At 44.1% G+C, this 25,679-nt stretch overlaps 2 protein-coding genes across 2 annotated transcripts; one reads left to right on the top strand and one right to left on the bottom strand.

Annotated features, from left to right (window-relative positions):
- The first annotated feature begins 1,918 nt into the window (after positions 1 to 1,918).
- sestd1 (SEC14 and spectrin domains 1) lies at positions 1,919 to 18,744 on the top strand. The gene is made up of 19 exons (XM_070975894.1): positions 1,919 to 2,224; positions 4,532 to 4,601; positions 4,832 to 4,940; positions 6,329 to 6,419; positions 6,503 to 6,616; positions 9,444 to 9,557; positions 9,668 to 9,762; positions 9,846 to 9,901; positions 10,957 to 11,028; positions 11,326 to 11,483; positions 12,940 to 13,062; positions 13,467 to 13,661; positions 13,998 to 14,112; positions 14,256 to 14,421; positions 14,544 to 14,625; positions 14,842 to 14,964; positions 15,244 to 15,435; positions 15,569 to 15,672; positions 16,806 to 18,744. The coding sequence occupies exons 2-19, from the start codon at positions 4,532 to 4,534 to the stop codon at positions 17,077 to 17,079; spliced, it is 2,253 nt and encodes a 750-aa protein (XP_070831995.1). The 5' UTR covers positions 1,919 to 2,224; the 3' UTR covers positions 17,080 to 18,744.
- A 190-nt stretch (positions 18,745 to 18,934) lies between these two features.
- Positions 18,935 to 22,375, bottom strand: dnajc15 (DnaJ (Hsp40) homolog, subfamily C, member 15). The gene is made up of 6 exons (XM_070975895.1): positions 22,240 to 22,375; positions 20,981 to 21,032; positions 20,687 to 20,760; positions 20,365 to 20,441; positions 20,161 to 20,231; positions 18,935 to 19,599 (listed from the first exon to the last, which is right to left on the bottom strand). Exons 1-6 carry the CDS (start codon positions 22,345 to 22,347, stop codon positions 19,529 to 19,531), a joined length of 453 nt encoding a protein of 150 aa, XP_070831996.1. The 5' UTR covers positions 22,348 to 22,375; the 3' UTR covers positions 18,935 to 19,528.
- Positions 22,376 to 25,679: the final 3,304 nt, after the last annotated feature.

Here is a 25,679-nt window from a genome sequence, read left to right as displayed (position 1 = left end):
AAAAAAGGACTCGCATAATGACTGTTTTGTAATTTTTTTCATTAAAGCCAAAGGAAAAAGTAAAGTCAGTAGATTGATTGAAAGGAACGTTTCAAATCACACCGCAGTTTACTTGGCTTGTCATAGATCTAGTTTACAATGCTTCCTCGCATCAACTGAAACAGTGGTGCTTTTGAGATGATAAATATGGCATGAATGTGACAATCAGTCTCTGCATAAATTTGACAGTGGAAAGAAATATCAATTATAAGCATGGGTTCAAGGTGATTGGGAATTCTGTACATGCTTCAGGAGGTAAGATCTATTTTGCTCCTGTAGCAGCAGGAGCAATGCTACTTTACAAGATTCAGAACTGGTAATACAAACTTGTATTTTTTATGTATATAAAACAATGTATTGTTTGGTTTCTACCTGTACATAGAAGATAAATATATGCACGTGTTTTACTGTGATGAATAAATTAATGAGTCAAAATAAGAGTCCTGTTAATTAACATCATCTCATCATCTCTGTAAATAATAATAACTCTGTTATAGCTATAAATCTAATGTTTGTATTTAATTTATTATGACTGGTTTTGTTGTTTGTTGACATATTTCTTTCATATTATTTTTTAAATTATTATTTGACCATAAATCGGATCCTGAACATCAGACCAGCAGTTTTCCGATAGTACCTGAACGCCTCACTGGCCTGAAATGCATAGGGCGTGGTCTAAATCTGGCTCCGCCCCCGGATATACGATTCCAAAATTATAAAGTTACAAAAAGAGGCAATGTGGCCTTCAAAATAAAAGCATAACATATTAATTTTTTACCAAAGACTGCAGACCCATAGGAAAACGTGGACGTCATTCATCGGTTTGTTAACTACCGTTTGAAACCTCCATTTTGGGGGTCACCATCTTGTTTTTTGTGACAGTATTTGGAGGAGAGGGTGGAGATAGGGAGGATATTAATACACCTTTATCCTGATTGGATCTGACTGAGGACACACTGTGGTAATGACTTGTCAACCAAAAGGTATCCTAAGTATAAGCATACCCTGCCTCCTCAATCATTTTACTGTAAATGGGACTATAATTTATTAAATGAACACCATGTGGTATTGAGGGAAACTTGAAAGTAACAATTGATTTGAAGTTTGTGAAAAATAGGTGCAATAATTACTTCGGTACACTTTGGTTCAGAATGAAACAACTCAACAACCATGGGTGGTCATTTTGTACAGACATTTACAGTGTCCACAGACAAATTCTAATGACTTAAGTGATTCCTTGACCTTTTGTATAACACTAGCATGAGGTCAAAAGAACCCCCTGACTTTTCCTTTAACACCACCATGAGCTTGAAATCTGTGGTTCAGAGTAAAATGTCTCAACAGCAGTTTGGCTTTCTTTAGAAAGACCATTAAAGCCATACAGAACCCCTTTAGCATGACATACAAAATATACAATCAACTAATAAATCATGACATTATACATATACATATAGTAGTTCAAATTACCCTCACCTTTTGCAGCTGCAGCACACATGAATGCATCAATAATTATGCTCTAAAATAGAATATTCTGAAATGGGCCAGTCTGCAAAATGAGTTAGTTACTTAGTTACACAGTTACTTTTAGTACTTTTAAGTATATTTTGATGTGTATGATGTGTACGGTTTGAATGCGGGACTGCTACTTGTAACGCAGTATGTACATACCGAGGTCTGGCAATTTTTTGTTTTAGTAAAAGACAAAATAGAACAAATTTTAAATAGAAACAAATGAATTAAACATTAGGAATGTCATTGAAAACCATGTGTTAAGAGGAATCTCCATACTTTTGGCAAAGGTTGATGAACCTGCTCCTCCATACACAGGACTCCTCCAGGAAAGTAGATCAGCCGCCTCCAGGCTTTTATTTGGAACGTCGCTTTGCCGGAAGTGGCACTCTTCGGCTTGACAGGGGCTGCGCGCAGCAGTGAAGTCCACCGCCTGCTCGCTGTGTGTTTCCACTGTTGTTGAAAGCGGGCAGAGAACAAACAGAGATCTTCAGTGTTTTTTTTTTTAATGGAATCCAAATTAAACATCTGCTTCTAATTCAGCCTGAGAGGAGAAAGAGGAGGAGGAGGAAGGCGAGAGGAAGAGCCGTAGAGGAGAAAGGGAGATAGAGGAGAAGAGGAGGAGGACCGGGAGAAAAAAATCGGGACAGTAGAATGCTGCAGATTTGACTGAAAGGTAAGAAAATCCGCCTGATCGATACTTATTGCTGATCGATCCCAAAGTTGTCGATGCTGAGAGGATCGAGGCTGAGGTGAGGGAGGTTAGAGCCGCAGCCGCCGCAGCAGCCGCAGCCTGCAGCTGCTGAATGTAGGTCATTGTGTCTGTGGGCCGAGCCGAACCAAGCCGAGACAAACCGAGCCGAGCCGGGCCGGGCCGTCCTGCAGCTGCGGCCAGGCCGCAGGCAGCCGGTGACGGAGTAGACGAAGACGATGCCCTGCAGCAGGACTGACCGGTGCTGCAGTCACCACACTCATTCATCAGGAGAAATGCTGCTGCTGTTACCTCCACTGACTGATGAGCAGGATAACAGCCAAAGAAAAGGTTCAGTGTTTAGAGGACAACGAGCAGGATAGTTGAACACAAACAGAAATGTTGACAGCATGAAATCAAACTTTTAAAGATACTAAAGGCCCATGAAAACGGGCTTTCTTCATTTGGAATATTCTTCTAAAACAATGAATTTTCGTGACTCGAAAAGCAAAAATCAAAGTTTATCTTTTGGGGAACAACATTTTATTTTATTTATGATAGCCGAACTCTGAAATGATCTGTCTGCTTCATCAGGGCTGAGTGGGTGTGGTTTGTACAGATTTGATGGTCTCCAGCATTTTAATCACATTACACAAAAGTGTGTCAGGATAAAATGCCCACGCTGTCTGAGATGTACATATTAAAATAAAGACGCTTAAAAATGGAATATTTGTACTACATATATGTACTAAATTCAAACCAGATTAAAAGTGGAAACAATGTAATAAGGGCAGTAATGTCATGATACTTTCATTTTACACTCAGATGCAATACGAGCATAAAAAGAGATTATTAATAGCTCTTGTGATACCGCTGCAAAAAAAAAAAAAAAAAAAAAGTGTACACAAAATCTGTAATAGTCATTCTTTTTAATAATAATTTGAAAAAAATTTTTGTGAGAATTTTGGAATTGAGTTTGAGGAACATAATGTGAAGTTCATGTTTATGCTGAGATGATGGACACCACACTCGGGTTTGTTGGTAAATATAAAGCTGGAAATGGTTAGCTTAGCTTAGAGACTGGAAACACAGGGGAAAAGTTAGTCTGGTTTTGTGTATAGGGAACTAAATCTGCCCTCCAGCACCTTTTAAAGTTCACTTTATATCTTGTTTGTTCAATCTGCACAAAAATCAGTGTGTCAAAATGATAAGCTGAGCCTTTAATAAGTCTCAGCTCAGACTGACAGATAAGCTGCTGTAAAGCCACACCTTGTTTTTACACTCAAGTTTTTGGATGAATTTAACAAACAAAACGCGTGCTGGTACCTTTGGATAGAGCCAAGCCAGCTGCTTCTCTCTATAGCTAGTCTTTATGCTAAGCTAAGCTAACCAGCTGCTGGCTATAGCTTCATATTTAGACATGAGAGTAGAATCAATGATCTGATCTCTGTGAATTATACAGTGTATAAACCAATATCTGGCTTTACATGATCAAACACTGATAATCCAAAGCAGCGGAGTGCAGAGAGGGTGAACACAATTACAGCTGTGGAGCCGTCCAGAGGGTGGTGTCGAGATGTCCCCTGCAGGACGGAGGAAACAGGTCGGTTTCCTCCTGCAGTTCAAACACGGGCTGCATCATTACCAATTTAATCTGTTCATTTATTAACGTAAAACGTCAACCAGTTGAGAAACACGTGGACTGATTTACCAAGTGAAAGGTTTAACTGTGCAAACGCACCGATGAAACAGAGGCCAAGCGCAACGTGAAGCCAATAATCTGAATCTGCTGGGAGAAATGCCAGATAAGGGGAAAATCCTTATGGAAAATCACTGTGGTCTCTATGACATCCCTGTAATGCTTCAGCGAGGGTTTGTAGTGCGTCTGTGCTTCTGCAGTGTTTGATGGTCACTCTGTAGGAGGTGACTTTACTTCTCATACTGACTGTCATACTGCTCTGTGTATTTGCAATGTGCTCGCCCTCTCGATGTGTGTGACCTCTTTGATATTTCAGTAATATTCATACAATTACAGCGGTTCATACAGAGTTCATTTTTGAATCCAGTAGAAACACATAGTGCACAAAGTTGAGAGTTAGTGTCAGAGCAAGTGTGCTGGTAGTGTGTCAGCAAGGGTCTCAGGCTCTGGGCTAGTGGTTGACCCTGTGGACCAGTGTTTGGGCCTGTGGACCAGTGGATTGGTGTCTGAGGTTGTGGGAAAGTGTCCAAAAACTGTTTCAGTGTAAACCCTGGAATCCATCATTTAGGCGTTGTGTGTATGTGTGTGTGCAGATGTCCAACATTAACATGGAAGCGACCACCATCCTCCCCATCCTCAAGAAGAAACTGGCCTTCCTGTCAGGTAAAACACACACTCACACACTCACTCACACACAGACACACACACACACACACACACACACACACACACACACACACACACACACACACACACACACACACACACACACACCCTTTAGCATGACATGTCTGCATGTGTGTCCTCAGTGTGAGGGCTGCGTCATCTCAGTTTCCACGTAGTTTGCTCAGTAATTAGACATGTCCCGTCTCTGCCGGCCTGTCTGTCTTTAGGGGGCAAAGACCGGCGCAGTGGTCTGATCCTGACCATCCCTCTCAGCTCAGATCAGACCAGCATGGAGGAGCTCAGCGCCACACTGGACTACCTGCTCAGCATCCCCAGGTACACACACACACACACACACACACACACACACACACACACACAGGGTACTGGCAGCAGTAGTGACACTCTGGTGTATGTCGGCGTGTTGTTATGTAAACAAAAGACAGTTTGGTCTCCTTTTTGACGCCTTCAGACATGTTTGGAGCTCACTGGTCACTGCAGAGCTGCTGGATCGGTGCTTTGTGTCTTGGCAGCAGCGTCTGATTCCAGCATGTTCAACTGCAGAGTAAAAGGCTTAAACGATGATTCCACTTTATTACGACTGGAATCTTCCCATACGGCCCGAATATGAGACGGCCCTGATTATGAGATGACCTGCCCCTTCCCAGCAGCTTTCCATGGAAGATTCAAACATTTTCCTCATCCATGACTTTTCTTCCAGAAGAGTGAAACACGTCGTAGTGTAAATCCCCCATTCATGCAGCTTGTGTTTCACTCGCATACTCCCACCGTATGTCGCCAGGCTCTTAGAAGAAGACTGAACGATTTCCTCTGGTTGTTAGCGGCCTGTCTTTCTGCGCTCCTCATCCTGACGTTCTCTGGCAGCAGTGATTCTTGGCAGCTGGACAGATAATTCAGTCCCTGTTTCATTTGTGCAGTAAAGATGTCAGCAGATGCGTTTGAATCGTTAGCACTCGTCAGGAATTTATATCCTCCAAAACACATTACAGGAGCTGCTTTTGAACTTCTGTAGGTTAAACTGGGCTTCATAAAAACGTTTAAGGCTGACTAACCATAATAAGATGCACTATAAATGGCCTTGGAAAAACCCACCACGGACTTCAAGGCTACAAACAACCCATAATTCTCCACTCTCTGTAGGAGAGTTGCAGTGGTGTGATGCCAAAATATGTAAACGTCTAGTCCTTGAATATAATGTGATCCTAACTTTCCGAATGCGGGGAAGAGTAGAAAAATATGTTGTCTTATATTAAGGCCAGTATTAAATTTCCTGTGTCTTATTTTTTTAGCTTTGGATATCATTTACATCAGTTATGATGACATTGTAGTCATCAAAATAATTGCTGAGACCCGAGTATCCATGAATTTGAATTATCCTTTAAATCCTTGGAAATAAATCTGCCAGTCTTTACGGTTTAGGTCTGTTAGTGCTCTGAAGCTCCAACGTCCAGCGCTCGAGCTGGCAGTAAAACAGCGTTCAAAAGCTCGCTTCAGATTTTGGAGCTTGTAATCAAAGTAATTGGCCATGAACGCACCGCTCTGACCTTTCTGAAGCAGTCTTCTCACACTCTGCACGCAGATTTTGGAAAGGAAGGAACAAACTCTTTGTTCAGTGGGGCCAGTCAGTTTGGATGGGTGACCCGAAAATACTGAACGAACCGAAAACTCTGGATGTAAATGTTCACCTCTCCTCTCTCTCTTAGTGAGAAGTGTAAGGCTCGGGGTTTCACCGTTATCGTGGATGGACGCAAGTCTCAGTGGAACATTGTGAAGACTGTGGTGCTCATGCTGCAGGTACGAGCAGGTTCCAGTAATGACACATGTGCCTGCTTTGCTTTGTCATGATGATGATGATGATGCCATTGACGCTGTTTCAGAATGTGATTCCAGCCGAGGTGTCGCTCGTCTGCGTGGTGAAGCCTGATGAATTCTGGGACAAGAAGGTCACACACTTCTGCTTCTGGAAGGAGAAAGACCGCCTGGGCTTCGAGGTGAGTCTCTCAGCTGCTGCTCGCTAAACGCTTCAGGACAAACCAGCTTCCTTTCATCGTCACGTTACACTGCGTGAGCTCCCTCTGCAGTGCTGAGAGGGAGCTTTTGGAACTCAAAGATTTTGTGGATTGTGAAAATTTGTACCTGACTTTTTTCTTACACGACGATCACAAGGCTTTTTCAATGCGAGGCCGTATGTCATCAGAACCTTATGCATCTGTTGAACTGTGAAAGCTGTTATTGAGCTCATGGACCATCCAGAAAAACATCTCTGGTCAACCTCAAGTCGTTTTGTGGGCTTTGGTTCTCTTTTCCATCGCAGGAGCTCAGCAATTTAAGGACCTTGTGAGGTTTTGGTGCAAGGTTTCTCCCTGTGTTTACACTGCCTTTTACACACTGTGCAGACACGTTGCAGACACACGTCCATTAATATGTTATTAAAAAGCAACAGAGCGACCAAGCATGAAGCTCTTTCATCGTGTTAGCAGCACGGCTCCTGCGGATGGCAATGTCAGATGATCAACTGACCCGGCGCTTTGGTCCGGATTCACATATCTTAACACTTGCTCCAGTCGCTTCTGGTCCACCTCTTGTCTTCCTAAAGAATTCTGTTTTGTTGAAACAAACCAGCCTGTGCGACTTCTTGTCCCACCACATCTAAAGGCTGTACTCAACGGCCACACGCAAACACGAACCCAGGTTTTCTACTCACTGTGAAACTTTGAAATAGCCTCAGAGACAAACAGACCATCTGGATTTCCAGTTTTTGCTCTTGTGCGGACACACGAACACAGGCGCTCACACATTGAATTGAGCTGTTACCCAATATCAAACAGAGGGAAACTGTGCCACTTGGGATAACCTTGAGCATCATTAACTGTCCTGAGTGCTGCTGGAAATCTGAGCCAGGAGAGAGAGAGCACACGTGCGCACGTGTGTGTGTGTGTGTGTGTGTGTGTGTGTGTGTGTGTGTGTGTGTGTGTGTGTGTGTGTGTGTGTGTGTGTGTGTGTGTGTGTGTGTGTGTGTGTGTGTGTGTGTGTGTGTGTGTGAGAGAGATTTTCGGCCAGCCTCCTTCTCTATTACAACAGATGGTTTTACTGACAGAGATCAGTAGTCACTGTGACCCAGATTTCTGCAGCCATGTTGGCTCCACAGTTGCCAAGGTAACCGGAGCAAGTTGGTTGGTCTGTCGTGACTTGAAAGTTGCTGCAGATAGATAATCCATCAGAGGCGATGTCCAGATGACTTTATTTTTCAGTCGAAGTGGAGTTATCACTGTGTGTTGAGAGCAGAGGCTGCTCAGACGACTGTACCTGATGGTGAGTTCAGTAACGCTGCGACACTGAAGAATCAGCTCATGAACAGTGCAGTTTTAATGTAAGGAGTGACTCGTGTTTGCGCACATTGTATTGCGAGCTCCTAAGCATGTGATTCATCAGATTGTTTAAACGCTAGATGTATTTTGAAAGAAGAAATCTTTGCTCATGAAAATGTGCTGCGAGTGTGAGTTTATTGTTTAAATTTCTTAGAGCACTTGTCCTCTTCACTTCACTTCAGAATTCACCAAGAGCACGCACGCACGCACGCACGCACGCACGCACGCACGCACGCACGCACGCACGCACGCACGCACGCACGCACGCACGCACGCACGCACGCACGCACACAGCTGCTGGAAGGGAGATTCCAGTGATGGTGTTGAAATGTGACTCATCTTAACTATGGAGTCTGTGTGTGTGTGGATGTCACAGTGGGGTGTGCTTTGTACAGCTGATTTAAAATCTGACCTAACATTTGAATAAACACACACACACACACACACACACACACACACACACACACACACACACACACACACACACACTGACTTGAGTCCAGTTTCTCTGGCAGCATCTGCTGCAGTGACAACTGGAGGACAGACTCAGTCCAGCTGTCTGACTGTCCATGTTTATTTCCACACGAATGCAGCTCCAAGTGTTTTACTGATAAGATGGTGAGGATAAAGCCTGTACAGACAGACATAGTAAATGTCTACACGTTGAAGGGAAAGCTTAAGTTGTTTAGTTTTCCTTCATAGAAGAAGGTCTGTCAAACCTCAGATCAGCTCACAGGCTCTTTGCGAACACGCTGTATCTCCAGATTTAGAAAGCGCTCTGGGATGTCCAAGGTGAAGTTTGTCTTGTGATTCAAGAACTCTGCTGGGTTGATACAGCAGACTGAAGCAAGCGCGAGATACACAATCTGTGATCAGCACTAAACTGTCTAAGAAATGGTCTTAAGAACAGCCCTAAACTTTGACCTGTAAGTCAAAATGTTGTGTGTAGAGCAGGGGAAACAGTACACAGAAGCTAAGATTAGCCTGAAGAAGAAAAATCAGAGTGTGACTGTTCAGTGACTTCTGAAAACAAGCACTATAATTATGTCTGTTATGCTAATTATGCCAACATGCCCTCCCTGAAACACTGAATTGAGCTATAGCAGGGCCACAGAGTCTGTGTATGTGAACCAGAGCTCTTGTATTTCGCAGCTCAGATAATATAATACATACTGCACAATTTCTGCGATGTGAATTGATTAGTCATGAGTCATACTGACTATTTATTTTTTGATTATATTCATTCTGAATCGTCGTGTCGTGAACTTTTTCATGCAGTGTGGGTATCGGAAAAGTCCTCATCTCTTAATAATGTCCCAGGAGTGAGATCTTAAAGTCTGTCTGTTACTTACAGCCTGAATGATGTGTTACACTGAAAGTCCAAAATGAAACTTAGTCATTGTTTTGATTCATGTGCTCATTTCATGCTGGTATCTGCGCTTCCTTTCAGGTGATCTTGGTTTCGGCCAATAAGTTGACCCGTTACATTGAACCCTGTCAGCTGACGGACGATTTCGGAGGGAGTCTGGACTACGACCACAGCGACTGGCTCAACAAGAGACTGGTCGCTATTTTGTTGAAATGAATTTCATATTTTTCTAACTTTAAAATGCTTGTTGCCACAGTAACCTGGTGCCAGATCTGAGCGCATCCGTTATTTGTCGTTTGCTGCAGGTTTTTGAGAAGTTCACCAAGGAGTCAACATCGCTACTGGACGAGCTGTCGATTATCAATGAAAGTGACAAGAGCAGCACGGTGGACAAGGACAAGTACGCAGCACACGCACACACACACACACACACACACGCAGACAGATGGACTCTAGAGCTGTGTGTTTGTCTTTCCTGTGCAGATCAGCTGACTGTGCCCTCTTGCCGTCCTTTGACCCTGAGACTGTCCTTCAGACCGGTAAATGAATCTTCTCTCATTTAAGCCCCTTTCAGACGTGCATGTGGTCCGTAAATGTGATGGCAGTTGTACATGTTGGTCTCATGATGTCATGACAGAGAGTCCGATTAAGACATTGTCCGTCTACTGCAGCACAGCAGGGAAACACAAAGAGGGGACACGATATCTAACAAGATATCCACATTTGATTTGTCTGACTCTTTCTGCCAAAGCCTCACATTAGCTTCAGACAAACCTTTGAATGCAAAACAAACTGAAGACACTGAGCTTTGTCTCCGGTCCAAACTGTCCCCCAAAAACTGTGAATGAGCTGACTTTATGTTGTTCATGAGGATTTCCCCGCTCGCAGTCTAGTGCAAAAAAACAGCTCACACAGTCAAAGTAATGGCTTCCTCATCAGCTTCATTGATTTTTGGAAATATCTGCTTATTCTGAATTTGATGCAGCAACACATTTCAAACCAGTCGGTACAGGAGCAACAAAAGACAAACACGACTGCGTGAAGGATATCACTACATGGGCTCAGGAACACTTCATAAAGCTGTTGCCTGTAAACAAAGTTTGTTTGCCAATGACTCCATTCTGTTTTGATGTACGTTTTTTGGAATCAAGGTTGTATTTCCTGAATTACTGTGGACACAACTGATCTTTGTTTCACCTCACTTGTGGTCACAAGCCGTGAGAAAGAATGGAATCGTGCATCCAAGCAGCATAAATAAGGCTGTTTTGGCTCAGCCTGACCTGCAGGATGTGGGTGGAGAGATGGAGGTCTTAGATACTTACTGTCACTAAGACCTGGAGCTTAATAGACGCTAAGGATGGGTGGATGAATGGCTGGAGGGCTGCGTTCACTGTGCTGAGTAGCCTGTGTCTGTGTGTTGGGCAGAGGTGAAAGGAGTCTTTGTTTGTGGTACCACCCTCCTCCCTCTACCAGCTCCTTTCATAATGTAACAGCATGTACACAAACACTGACGCATCATTGTTTCAGATGCTTTTATAACAGGCTTTTAAATCTCAATGCACACCCCACGCTCTCTGTCTCTGTCTGTCTGCAGGTCATGAGCTGCTGTCGGAGCTGCAGCAGCGTCGTTTTAATGGCTCAGAGGGAGGAGGAGGAGGGCAGGGAGGTGAGGACGCGGCTGTCAGTCAGTCCAGGTGTCACTGTGCTGGGCCGGCTCAGGCTGATGATGATATGGCGTGCTGTGTGTTGTTATGTGTGAATGTGAGCTGTTGTTGTTGGAGATTGCCGGTTGAATGCAGTCATTCAGTTGTTCCAGCGTGCTACATAGGACACTACAGCATGAGTCAGTGTGTGAGCGTGTATCAGCTCTGTAGGGTCCCGTGAATTAGATACCTGACCTTACAGACCGAAGACGTCCTGGACTGTAACCCCATGTCTTCTGTCTTTGACCTCTGACCCCCAGGTCCAGCTTGGTGTCCCATGGAGGAGGAGCTGCTGGCTCAGCCTCAGGTGATGAAGCTGCTGGACTCGCTCAGGGAGCAGTACACCAGATACCAGGAACTCTGCAGGCAGCGAAATAAACGCACCCAGCTAGACGAGATCCATGCCAAGGTCATGCAGGTGACTGTGAAGCTTTGTTTCCATCTGCTAATGTGAAAGACTTTGAAAATGTGAATTTAAAATGCAGCTTGTAAACTGATTTTTTCTATAAAATGCAGCAACACTCAAACATGACAGAGAAGTCATATCTTTCAGAACAAACAAAGGAGATAAGACATGTTAATAAGTGAGCTGTGGAGGTGCAGGTAGACATTTTAGAGTTGTGTGCAGTTCATGAGTGTGTAAATATTCCCCACACACTCACAACTCTGTGTGCAGTGTCGGCCTCCTCAATCTTTAAGAGCCTCTTGCTCCAATTCTTTTATCAAGCCTTTGACCTTTTACCCTCACAGTGTCAGTGAGCAGCTCCGCTAACGATGCTTTAGACCCCCCCCCCCCCCCCCAAGCTTCACTGCTCCACAGAGCTGCAGTAGAAGGAGACTCTGTTGTGGTAGCTGGGGTCCCTGTAGCCGTAGGGGCTGATGGCTAACACCACTGTCTTGGAGAAGAGCCTATGGTTGCCATGGTAACTAAAACATGTCGGTCACTAGCCTGGAGGTTTCGAGGTGTGTGTGTGTGTGGGGGGGGGGGGGGTTGGCCTATTTCTGGATCAAAGTTGTGCATGTGTGTGTGAGAGAAAAGTTGATGTTAGGGTTTGATTAAGGTTCAGATGGTCAGGAGTTAGAGGTTAGTCTCCAGAAAATGTTTATAAGTCTATGCAGAGTCCTCAAAAATCCTCAATAAGCTTGTGTGTGTGTGTTAGCTCTTAAGGCATCACTGACATGATACTGACACACACATCTGGAGAGACAGTTCCAGATGTTACTGTACTGTATAGTACTACGGTGAACATTTCAACTCATCACAAAATCATAATCACTGTGTGCGGTCTGATTTTTCTTTGTAATAGACAAACACACAGTAACAGATTTTAAATAATATATTAGTCACAGTGGGACCTAAAAGTCAAGACACGTCTGCCTCTGCTGCTTTGATTTTGACCATGTTTTTTAAAATATGTCCTCTCCAACTTAATAAAAGAGTTATGTATCCTAAACCACTGGAATGCCCCTTTAACAGCCAATTCATTCATTCAGTTGTACCTCGATATGATCTGATTTAATTTCCCCACCTCATACGCTTCAGCTGTTCAATTTCACTTATTGGTTCTACGGTAACATGTAAATATATTTGTGTTGCCAAAGCATGTCAAGGAAACTATGACATGGATAAAAAAAAGCAAAAAAGTAATTTTAATATAAACTATGTAAGAAAGGATTTATGAACAGTCACCATCAAAAGATAATCAAATATGATGTAATTTCCAGAGACAAGTAGAGCCTGAGAGCCCCCTGCTGGACACTCTGCTACACTGCAGCTCAGAGACTTACAGTGACTGAAGGACATCCTTACAAACAACACAAATAATAAAAATAATAGTCTGTATTTTTTGGTTTTCTCTCTCTGTGTATCTCAGGTGGTCACCTGGCTCCAGGGTCCAGGTTCAGAGCTGTTGAAGACCCAGCAGGAGATCGGAGACTCGATGAGAGCGGCTCAGGCCCTGCAGCAGAAACACGAGGAGATTGAGAGCCAGCACAGTGTAAGGAAACCTACTGGAACGCACACACCCACACACACATACACATCAGATTTGAGGTTAAATAAAGATCTGAGTGGACTTTGTCCTTTGATGTTTCCTATTTGCTATCTGTGGTTCAGCTATCTGTGTGGTGGTTCAGCTGTGAAAAGGTCAGGAGATCACAGAAAGGAATTCACGCTTAATATGTTTCCCATGACACTGTCATGTCATGAACACACTCCAAGCGTCACACAGAGCAGTGGGTACAGCACAGGCTTGATTCAAAATGAACAACTTTAAGAAGGCTGAGCAGTGGTGATGTCATCTTCCTTGATGTTGTAAACCAAGACTCGCATTAAACCAACAAGCTATAACGTGTTCATTACTGCGATCTCCCTGTTCCCCGATTCTGTGTGTGTGTACAGGAGTGGTTTGCAGTGTATGTGGAGTTGAACCAGCAGATCGCTGCCTTGCTCAGTGCCGGGGAGGAAGAGGAAGTGGTGGAGCTGAAGGCGCTGCAGCAGCAGCTGAGTGACGTCTGCTACAGGCAGGCGGCACAGCTGGAGGGCCGACAGAACGTCCTGCAGGCGGCGCAGGGCTTCCACAGCACCACACAGGAGGTAACACACAGACACACACACGCACACACACACACACACACACACACACACACACACACACACACACACACACTGCACTAGCTGCTGTTTGTGCATTAATTCAGGCTTCAGTTTCATCTTTGCGCGTCCCGTACAGAGGTCGGCCCAGGACGTGTTTAGCCTAGCTTAGCACAAAGACTTTAAACACGGGGAAACTGATAGCTTTGCCCATCAACACGGTTCCTTGTAATTTTAGCAGCTCTTCAGATGATAAACTGATGACTCAAGTGTTGATCTACAAAAAGTGAAAGTGTTTGTGATTTATTCTGAACCAAAGCTCTTCGTCTCTCCCTGCAGTTGTCCCAGCAGTTGGACAGTCTGCTGGGCATGCTCTGTGCTGACGTGGCTCCAGCTGATGGAGCTTCAATTCAGCAAAACCTCAAACTGTTGGAGGAGAAGCTGCAGACTGTTGGTTTGTGTCCTGAGTGATACCAATAATACTTTTTTGCGGTGTTGATTTAGTCTATCTACATACATGCTGTGGACCTCAGCAGTGACCCATCGATGGGTGCAGTGGAGTTCCTCTGCGACACTAACCGTCTTCCCTCCTTGCAGAGGCAGGCCTTGCCTCACTGCGTCAGAAGGGGGCGCTGTTGCTGGAGCAGATGTGCAGCCAGCCGTCTTGGTCTCTGGAGGAAAGCGAGAGTCCAGCGGGGGAACAGCCGGACAATGTTCAGCACATCCAGGCCGTGATGGAGGAGATGCAGCTCCGCAAGCAGAGGTAACTTTTTCTTTTTCTGCTCACTGCGGATTCAGCAGGGAGTCACCTCAGCGTTCCTCATTACCACCCTCAGGACAAACACTCCTAGCTTTTGACAGTGTGTGTTCGTGTGTGTGTTTCAGGTGTGAGGACATGGTGGATGTGAGGAGGCTGAAGATGCTGCAGATGGTCCAACTGTTTAAATGTGAAGAAGATGCTTTACAGGTAGGACACACAACAACAACACACACAAATACACAAAAAGACTGCCTGTGTTGATGATATGATGACCTGTGTGTGTGTGTGTGTGTGTGTGTGTGTGTGTGTGTGTGTGTGTGTGTGTGTGTGTGTGTGTGTGTGTGTGTGTGTGTGTGTGTGTGTGTGTGTGTGTGTGTGTGTGCGTGTGTGTGTGTGTGTTCGCGCGGGTGTGTGTGTGTTCAGGCAGTAGAGTGGCTTGGCGAGCTGTTGGATGCCCTGTTGAAGACTCATGTTAGACTGGGCGATGACACTCAGGAGACCCGAACCATGTTGGACAAACACAGGAAGTTTGTGGACGTCGCTCAGGTGAGACACTTCCAGACTGCTCATAGTCATTTGACCTGTTGGTCGTGTCTTGAGTAAAGAATTGGACAAATAAAAGTCTTGACCTGATGGTGGCGCTTGAGAAAAAGAGGATCCCAAATGATATTACAGTTACTCTTTGGGAGACATGAATGTCTGGACCAAATTTTTTGGCAATCCAACAAATATTTGTCAACTTTTAAGAGACAAAACAGGACAAAAAAACATTCTGAGTGAACTCCGTCTCTGTCTTCCTGTCTTCTTTCTTGGCTTTTCCTTCAGAGCACCTATGATTACGGCCGCCAGCTGCTGCAGGCGACTGTCGTCCTCTGTCAGTCCCTGCGCTGTACGACACGTTCGTCTGGAGACACTCTGCCGAGACTCAACCGAGTCTGGAAGCAGTTTACTGTTTGCACTGAGGAGAGACAACAGAGACTGGAGCTGGCTCTGAACTTCCACACTGCTGCCGAAAAGGTGAGACAGGCTGAGAGAAAGTGAGAGAGACGTGCAGTCGGCTCGTCACACTGACCCGTTACACACTCCTGCAGCCAGGTGGATGTGAAAGTATCCATTTTCTTAGACCACGTGTGTTTTTACTGCGTTTCAGGTGTTACAACAGGAGTGTGTGGACGCAGAGTCTCTGGATGATGTCGACTCGTCGGGGAAAATTCTGCTGGACAGACTGACCATGCCTGTTATCTTCCCTGATGGGTCCGTATACACACACTCACGAATCTGACTTTGTCACTTTGGAGACCGTTGGCTCCATGGAGACCCTCACCTTAACTATAACCGCTCCACGCCTGACCCTCAACTTTTCAGCTGATACATCGAGCTTGATAGTCCAATATTCACTCTCTTTTTGGTCTCTACCAACTCCTGAGCTAAATATTTGGCTCTTTAGCTGCTAAGTGTTCACCATTTGGTCACAAATTGTGTCTGTCTGTTGTGTGGTACTAAGCAGGTTGTGTAAACTTGCGGTCTTTAGAACTTAATAACAGCTGCTGGCTGCGTCTGAATATGATACTGTGGGAGTGATGAGAGTGAGCCAAAACAGTACATGTGTGGGCCGAGACGCCAACAGAATGATTTAAAGCAGAGTGGCCGAGTGGATGAATGGTCACAGCTCATGCCACATAACTGTTAGGCTACGTTCCCACCAAACGCCTCAAATCGCGCCTCAAATGAAATCGCGTCGTGCCAGACGCTCCAGTTTTGACGCTGGTACAAAAACCCCTTGCGGCGTCATCGCGTCGCGCGACAAGCCCGCCCAACAACAACATTTCTTCCGCCATTTCATTCTCTCATCGACCACGTCCGTACGTCAGCACGTCAATGACGATCTCAACGCTGATAGGCTGTCGCGGCACGTCTTCACACGAATCCGCCGCAAAAGTTCAATCATTTCAACTCGAGCAGTGAAGCAATGGCGCGATGGGGCGACGTGATGAGAGCGGCCAACGCGTCCATCGCGCCGCGCAATCGCGGCCGTCGCGTCGCCCGGCAAAATGACGCTTCAAATCGCGTCTTTGCATTGACTTTGTATGTAATCTTGTGGTGCGATCTTGTTTCATTGCGTTTGGTGGGAACGTAGCCTTAGTCTGTGGTTTGATTCCAAAGGGGGACCCTCGCTGCATATCAGAGTTGGTGGGATGATGATTCTCTTTTCAATGATTCGCCAGCTTTTTGACTCTGTATGGGAGATAAAACAGTACACAGTAAAACACACACACACACACACACACACACACACACACACACACACACACACACACACACACACACACACACACACACACATTTCACGTAGTCCAAACTCCTGATTTGAGTTGTTGTTGTTTCAGGAGCGAGCAGTACTTTGGGAGTCCCAGCGAAACAGCAGCGGCAGCAGAGGGTGTGAGAGAGCGCCTCCTGCTGGTGGAGGAGAGACGGCTGCAGCTGCAGGAGGCAGCCCTTGGTAATGAGGAGGAGGAGGAGGTGGTGCTAAACGGGCGGGAGAAGCAGCTCGATGTGATTGGAGAGGAACTAAGTGAGAAAGAGGAGCAAGATGAGGAGGAGGAAGAGGAGGAGGCGGGGCAACAGGATGAAGACTTAGAGAGGGCTACACAGGACTGCTAATGGATCGCTGGTGATGTTAAACTGAGCAGCCTTAATGAAGCTCGTTAACAAAGGGCTGCGGTTTCATTTCCACCAAAACTTCCCATCTGTTCTCCCTGAGCCGGGAAAGGCCTCAGCTGGCTGCAGCAGGTCATTCTTACTGATGGTATTTCTTTAAATTAGGACTACATTTCCCATCAGCCTCACTGTTTACGCTTCCTGAAAGAGGACAAACATTTTGGAAGAGATTCCTCTGGCAATATTTCACTCCGTTCAGCAGAAACTGTGACCGCTTGACCACTGTTTGCTCTGGAATGACAGCGCCCTCTAACTGTTTTTCCGCTGTTAAGCAATCAGCAGACTTCCTCTCGTGTGTGACCCGCTGGATCACAAATGTACAATACTGGAAATATTTAGTGGAATTATTAATACTCATCTCTCTGGATGTTCTGTTGATGACGATCGACTGTAAAATAATCCCTTTGGATAAGAATCCTCCTAATGTACGCCTAACATCACCTCTCTCTTCCCAGCATGCCACTTGTTCCCGTAAGTGGGCGGAGCTTCCGTGGTGCTAACATGGTTACCCAGGTTTTTGTCTGTGCCTCCTCCGACTTCCCACTGAATGTTCCTTTCCGTTCGTGTTATTTCTACACCTGCTGAGTCAGCGGCTGTTTGTCCTGCTTTTTATGAAGGAGGGGGTCTAGTCTCTTTTTCATGGGTCCAAATGTGCTGATGGCGAATGACCAGACTGTCAACAGCCTGTATGTTCCACTGTGGTTTAAACAATTTATACAGCCCCAAAATGGTGGCGTAACAAAGTATTTTAGTGCCTGCCCACACAGATTCTGTACCAATCACACCCACTGGAGAACGTTGAATAGAGGGGGCAACTAGCACCAGCAGAAAAGTCAGTGAAATTCAAATTTGTGGATGATTAAACAGTTTGTGCTCTTGACTTAGCGGAAACATTTCACATGATATTGAGCGGCTTTGCTGTAAAAACTCTGATGATACAGCAGATGTCATCCAGTTCATTAAAAGGAGGCAAATTATGAAAGATGATAATGAGAGCACACATTAAGTAGCTTGAAATTTTGCATCCAAATTCTTAAATACTTTGGCAATGGGCTCCACATTTTGGCAATTACAGATTTGACCAAATAAATGCAAAAGTGGAAACACCCCCCAAGGAGAGAAATTGATTTTACTTTCCCTGCTTTTTTAAACCCACTGATTTGGATACTTGGTGTATTCCTCTGTGGGACTTGTAGTCAACACAGTCCAAACATTAATGCACCCATGACACTTGTCATTTCAAGGCTCCGACCACTGCTGCTCTAAACAAACCATCTGCCTTCATGATAGAAATGTAACCCATGACGCTCGCTCTGGTCCAGACTAACCACAGGGACCTCTGACAGCAGTCCAGTGTGCAGACTGGGAGCAGTAGGACTGGTGGACATTTGCTGACATGGTAACATCAGGACAGATTCCTTTTCTATTTATTTGACTTTGTTCAAGCAAACCATGATGTAACTTGTTGGTGTTTTTGACCAATAACTGCTGCTGTAAGTGTAACCGCTAAATGCTGTGTCTCGCTCTCTGTCATCTTCTGTCCATTGACATACAGTGTACAATGACATCGGTATGACATCATCCTCTAAATAAAGAAGTGTTTTAAAAGTTGCTGTGTGAAGTGTTTGGGTTTTTTCTTTTATACTGATGACAGAAAATGGTTATGTGAACAAAGGAGCATGGTATGGCCAGGGCATTTGCTATGAAGAGACATTTTACAGCATTAATAATACCCAGTAAAGCTTGCTCGAGAAGGTTTACGATGACCTGCCCAAAGAATCTGCCACAGTCACTCATTCTAATACAAACAAACACCTAGTGTGTAGGTTTTCAAATGAAGTTTATTTTAAAAAAATGTTTTTCCATATGAACTGTTTAAGCGTGGAAATATTTTACTGCATTATTTTACTATTCCTTAAATAGATTACATATCCTTATATGCTGACGTTTGTACACATAATTAAATTGAATACACAGTAGAACCAGTGAATCTTGACCTCAGCAGCAGCAGCAGCAGCAGCAGCAGCAGCAGCAGCAGCAGCAGCAGCGGTTTCCTTAAGCCACTTCTTGTTGAACTTAGAGCAGCTACCACTAGAGGGCGACTCTACAACTTTACCCACCCATGTCCTTAATTGTAACACCTAAATGATGAGTCAAAATGACTGTCAGTCACTTCAAGGCAGTATCCTTCACTCTCAGATATTAATACGTTCACAATGGTGACACTTTATGCCAAAGCTAAGTTACATAACCTTGTTAAGATGTCATCTGTCATGAAAGTATATTTTTTGCCTTCCTCCAGGAGTGGATGCCTTGGTGTGGTGTCAATGTCGATGGAGCTATACGACAGCTGAGATCATGCACAGGGTGAAGTGTTCGTCAGCAGTGCAGGTCATCGCCGGATCTCCTTGTCCAAAAGGTCTTTGGCCTCGTTGATCTTCGCAGCGAGGTATGGTGACCCGCCTGCACACACACACAAACAAAAGTCCTTTTCTGTGATCGCTCCTTTAACATTCGACCATTCACAACATCTTTTAACATTAATAATGGGTGCCAACTTTTGGCACACTTCACATCAGCCAGTAACTGCATACCAGCTCTTTAATGATGTGTCTCCTTCTTGTACCAAACCTAGACTACTTGCTGATTTCTTTTTTCATCATGGTTATTTTCTCATTTAAAAAAATCATCCTATATGTCCTGTATCCTAATTTGTTATTTTCTTAAATGAAGGCCTACATGTGCCAAACACAAGTGAATAATTAACAAAGAAACAACATGGCTGTCATCAATACGCTGAATTTGAAGTTCTGCATGAACAGAAATTTTAATAATCAGTTTCAGCACAGACAGGGCAGCATGTGTGGCGATACAACATGGGTACATGTCATGTCGTGAATATTGTGAAACTGACACACATGCAAGGACTTCATTTTTTTTGACATTTTATACATCAGACAAAAATGAACTGCAGTCTTAAAGACATACGACTTTGTCACTTTGAGTGTCCGAGTTTAAGCTTACCTTTATCTGGGTGGTTCAGGACCATGATCCTCCGATGGGCCTCACGTACCTTGGTCTTCGTGCTGACTGGGCTGGGCACAAAACAAACAACCCACCCATGTCAGCAATCGCTTTCCTCTGAGCACTTACAGACACACAGTGAAGGACTGTACTTATAAGTTAACTGATAACACTTAAGAAATATTAACTACAAAACATTGTTACCTGATGCCAAGAATGAGGCTTGCCTCTCGTTTGGACATCTTCTGCTCAAAACCTCCTTTGTAATATGATGAGAAAGCCTGTGGTGACAGAGTAGGATTAGAGCACTTCAGTAGTCTCAGTCTGAGGATGGGCTTCATTTTATTTGTTAGTTTGTATTTTTCCGCTCAAAATCAGAGAATGTGAAACAATTTCAGGATTTTTGCTCTCAAGACTTTCTTTGAACCTTCACCTACTTGTACTGTTTGTGTACTTTTTTCCAGTGCAGATATTGGAAAATAAAAAAGATTGCGGTAGATGCATAGAAGTTTAACTAATTACTCACTGATGTGGGCATCTTCTTGAGAGTTTCAGAGAAGACTTGTCCAAGAGGCTTCCACAGCTGGAAGGCATAGCGGCCTGTGGATCAAACACAGACATGAAAACAAATTTCTAACCACATAGGGACCAACAAAAAGCAAAGCAAAACTAAACAGAGTGAACGTCAAAAGCAGGCAGGCAGAGTAACAATTTTAGCAGTCTGACTGAGTGAATGAAAACCCAAAAAAGAAAAACGCACATGCGTGTCCACATTACATTATCTTGGCAAATGACTGATCTCGTATCAACCTATTCTTACCTGCAAAACCTGCAGCAGCCACACCAAGACCAACTGCTATCAGCGTGCCTCCCTGTCACCAAAACAAAACAGTTTCCAGTTATCCCACTGGATCACATACAGGCCAACACAGGAAATCTGTGTGGCAGCTTCAGTGTGTTCTATGTGATCCACATAGGCTGTTTGATATCTGTTTGTTAATGATTTGTTTGATGTTGTTCAATATCAATACTCTGTGGAAAAGAGAACAATTGCTTCAGCAAAATTTAGTCAGCTTTAATGAGTGCATGTAAATTACTGTGTAAGTCAATGGACGGAGCTCCACTGCAACACATTGGATATTTAATATTTTTACATACCTAAATTTAAGATTCACAGGTAGAGTCGAGTTTGCCTGGACTATTAATTGCCATTGACTGTATATCACATCATACTTTCGCCCCATGACGAGTAAGATTAAGTGGAGTCTTTGAGGCGGCTGATCAGACCCACTGCGAGCGACCACCACAAAAGTTAAACATGTCATGTTATAGTCCGCTTTACCTCAACAGTGCAGCGTTATGTCAGAAGAGACGAAACCACTCATGTTAGCCAGTAGTTTGCCGGTGTTTGACTCACATGCAATTGGACCCCCATTCATTGTTTTGAGTCTGGCTTTCCATTCATTATCATCATCCATCTCTGTCCACCATAACCAGCACACATGTGAGCATGTCGCTAGCAAAACATGCTAGCAACCACATCAACATTACCAACTGACCCAAACGTGTTAACGTTATTCAACCGTTTACGGCAGGTTGAGAGGAAAGCTATCCCGACAAAACACGATTTTCCAGGGCATTTGACTTTTCCTCCCTGGAAAATGTTAAGCTTTTTCCAGGATTTCCAGGACGCCGGGGGACATTTAGTCTACACGTCTCCAACTTGTGACTCGCTTGCTACAATGAATATTCATGTGGAGTTTGACAGTTACTGGCTCGGGGGGGGGGGTTGAACGGTCCCCAGTGAGTCAGCCTGATAGCCAGCGTAGCGTTATATCAAATAAAACATAAATAAATAAAAATAATAAATAAAACAAGAAAGGCCAAGAACAGCCGCTTACTTCAGCTACTTTACAGGAGTTCGTTGGCTATCGCTCGTGCCCCTGATGCAAGAGAGCAGTGACGTGCTGTTACGTTAGCGGTCATTGAGGTGACATGGCTCAGGCTTCAGAGGTAAAAGCTAGACTGGTTCAGCTTGACTGTCTCCGCAAAGGTCTTCAATGTGAAAACAAGCCTTACCAGCCGTCTGTCTATCTCTGCATCGCTCCTGACTTTTCTTTTTGGAGCGTATTCAGCATAACGCATCATGTCTCCTCCATCCATAGTCGCCCCACCGAGGTTCGCCATGTTTCCTCAGCTTCGAACTTCAATACGTGATAACGTAGTAAATTACTACATCCGGTTGGAACTTTCAAAATAAAACGCAACGACTAACGAGCTAGAATGGCGAACTAATCAATCAAGTTCCTGTTAAGTATCCAGCATCTTCTTGGAGCATTTGAAGCACAACGCCACAGCCAGGTATCTCCATGGTTTTATGCCCCTTAACTTTGTTTTTGTTTTGTTTTTTTCAAACAGGAATCCATTTTCATTTAAAAAGATGTGATAAACCCATAGTGCACTACCAGTCATTAATGGAAAAAAGCAGCAAACGGGCCGTCAAAGGTGGACAGAGCATGATAAAGTATCCTATACAGATTCTCAGTGTTCCAGAAAATCTGATCAAATGCCCCCAAGTCCTGAACGTTTTATTGTTAGGGTGACGGAATTTACTCCGATTCATACAATCGTTCAACTGCAGTGGAAATTTGGAAATGTGTGTGTGTGTGTGTGTGTGTGTGTGTGTGTGTGTGTGTGTAGTTGTAGGAGCCGTATTGTGTCACTGGTGGATTATTCGTCTCTTGATTTGCTTGGTCTGGTTGCCACGGTGATGCACAGGGCTTGGGTCACGTGGGCACTGGGGATGATTGCCGTAGGTGATATAGGGAGCTGGTTTACCTGCACGAGTGAGGAGAGAGAGGAGTGTTTTGTTGACCGCCTTTGTTCAGTTTATTGCTTTGTTACATATTCGCCGCCAGTGCACGTTTAACATCCATTAGGCGTGTGTAACCTGAAAGCCGCTGAAGTAGCTGATGTTTTGAGGTATTAAATGATCAAACCTTTCCTGGACTCAGCGTGCTTATGAACCAGCAGCAGCGCGTCACACAAACATACAGGACCTCATCCTCTCAAACGACTTTAATGACAGTCGTTACATTTGTCAACGAAAAAAGGCAACAGGAAAGCGACCGCTCACAGCGCAAAGGCATCAACGGGACGCTCAGTAAGTACAGCCGTGTCAAACAAAGACAAAGTGCCACATCACATCTGTCATGGAGGACAGGTAAGCTCACCTGTGCATGTATGTGGGTGGAGAAGGAATCCGGATTGCATCAATGTCGAAGTGTCTCCGTTTGGAACAGTTGAATAAAGGGATGCTGGTCGGATATGCGATGTCTGTGCATATGTTTGCTCCGTGCGCTGAATGACGCCTGTGCTTTGTTGCTTGTGTATGCGAAAGTTTACGATGTTACAAGGAGGAACGCTAATGATGCCTCGTTGAAATGAATTGCTCTGATTGGTTATGGATTCAAATGTCACAGTTCGCTGAAATTGAAAAGAAAAAAAATGAGTCAAACAAATGACGGTGCCTCGTGCTCTGAGATGGAGTCTGGGAAAAGGGAGAGAAAACTCACTGAAAAAGCTCTGTTGAATAAAATTGAAAGCCTGCAAAATGAATGTAAACGTGTTGTGGGTACAATTAAAGGGTTGATACTACAAATGAAAGAGAGAAACAAAGGGAAAATGTGTCTCAAGTGAAACAATGTATGGGGAATATAAATACACTTTGTGAAAATGCTACAACCTCACACAATGAACTGGTGCCTCTACTTCCTGAGGATGAACTCAATAAACAAAAGAAATGGTTTTCAAGCATTATGAACTATAGCAATACATTTCAAAAGGACACTCAAAAATGGATTTTTGAAACTGAACAAAGAATTTCTCAGAAACAACAGGATTTACCAGAAATACCATTACTTTCTGTGGAAATGAATGAAGCAAATGAAAATGAGGATGACATTAAACCAAGCGACAGTGTTTAAAATGTTGGAAGCCACAGAACATCTCAGTCACAATGCTCTTCAACCTCTTCTGCACGTTTAATGGCAGAAGCCGAGCTGGCAGCCTTAACCATGAGGCACAAATTATTAAAGGAAAAGCACGCTTTGGATGAAGAGGAACAACGCCTGTGCAAAAGGAGAGAAGAGCTCAAACTGAACACTGAAATTGCAGAAAAAATGGCAACACTTCAAATTCTCAAGACAAAAAGCACAACAAGTGGAAAAAGAACATCAAAAGTTTCAGATGGAATGGAATCATATTTTGAAAAGGCACAAGCTAAACAGTCACTCAATGTCAATGCAGATGAATTTATTCCAAAACAAACTGAAACAAATAAAACCATGAATACAACTTCATATGAACAAAATCAAATGCAACTTCATATGAGCCCATTCAACACACAAGACTCACATGGACAACAAGGAGTGGATCTGGAAACCAGCAATGACGTTCTTGGCATCATGAGGAAACGAAACAATACAACAACATTGCTAATGCAACAGCAATGCCTCTCAGCCCTACCTAAGAGAGAAATCCCAATTTATGATGGTGATCCTTTAAAATACCACACGTTCATTAAAGCTTTTGAGAATGGAGTTGAGAGGAATACAACTAACAGCTGTGATCGTTTACATTTTTTGGAACAACACACAAAGGGTCATGCCAAAGAACTTGTGAAAAGCTGTCAACACATGAATCCAGAACGAGGATACACAAAAGCAAAAGCTTTATTAAAGGAGCAGTTCGGAAATTAACAAAAGATCGCCTTTGCTTACATGGACAAAGCCCTCTCATGGCCTCCAATTAAATCAGAGGACACAAAGGCCCTGCAGGACTACAGTCTCTTCCTCAGAGGCTGTTGTAACGCCATGGAGGACGTGCAGTATCTTTTGGATATGGATATGCCTTCGAACATGTTGAGCATCATTAAAAAACTGCCTATAAATTCAGAGACAAATGGAGAACCGAGCATGTGAGTTGCAAGAACGACACGACCGAAGAGCTAGATTCACAGATATTGCTGACTTCATTGAAAGGCAAGTGAAAATTATGACAGATCCTGTGTTCGGCAACATACAAGACTCTCAACCAATAATGATAAGAGGAACAAACAAACCTAACCCAAACAAGTCACAGTTTCGTCCTGGAAACAAGGGGAGCAGTTTCGCTACCACTGTAGGCCCTCTGGAGAACAAACATCAGTCTGCAAGGAAAGAAAAGGAAATTTAGCATCTGTATGCATCTGCTGTGGAGGAGGACACACATTAGATGTATGTGTACAAATGGGAAAAATGCCTCATGAGAGGAAAATAGGCTTCTTAGAGGAAAATGGCATCTGTTTTGGCTGCTTGTGTACAGGACACATCAGTAAGGTTTGCTGTAAACTGATTTCCTGTTCAAGATGTAGCCTTAAACATCCCACTGTACTTCACAAGGAACCCGTTAAAGATTCTGAGCAGATGGAGGAGAGGAGCCCAGAGCTGCGCGTTGATAACACACTGATGTCAAGTGGT

Source organism: Chaetodon trifascialis, chromosome 12, assembly GCF_039877785.1.
Source record: "Chaetodon trifascialis isolate fChaTrf1 chromosome 12, fChaTrf1.hap1, whole genome shotgun sequence".
NCBI classification, from domain to species: Eukaryota; Metazoa; Chordata; class Actinopteri; order Chaetodontiformes; family Chaetodontidae; genus Chaetodon; species Chaetodon trifascialis.
The sequence above is the reverse complement of the archived record's forward strand: the minus strand, read 5'-3'. Positions and strand labels throughout refer to the sequence as shown.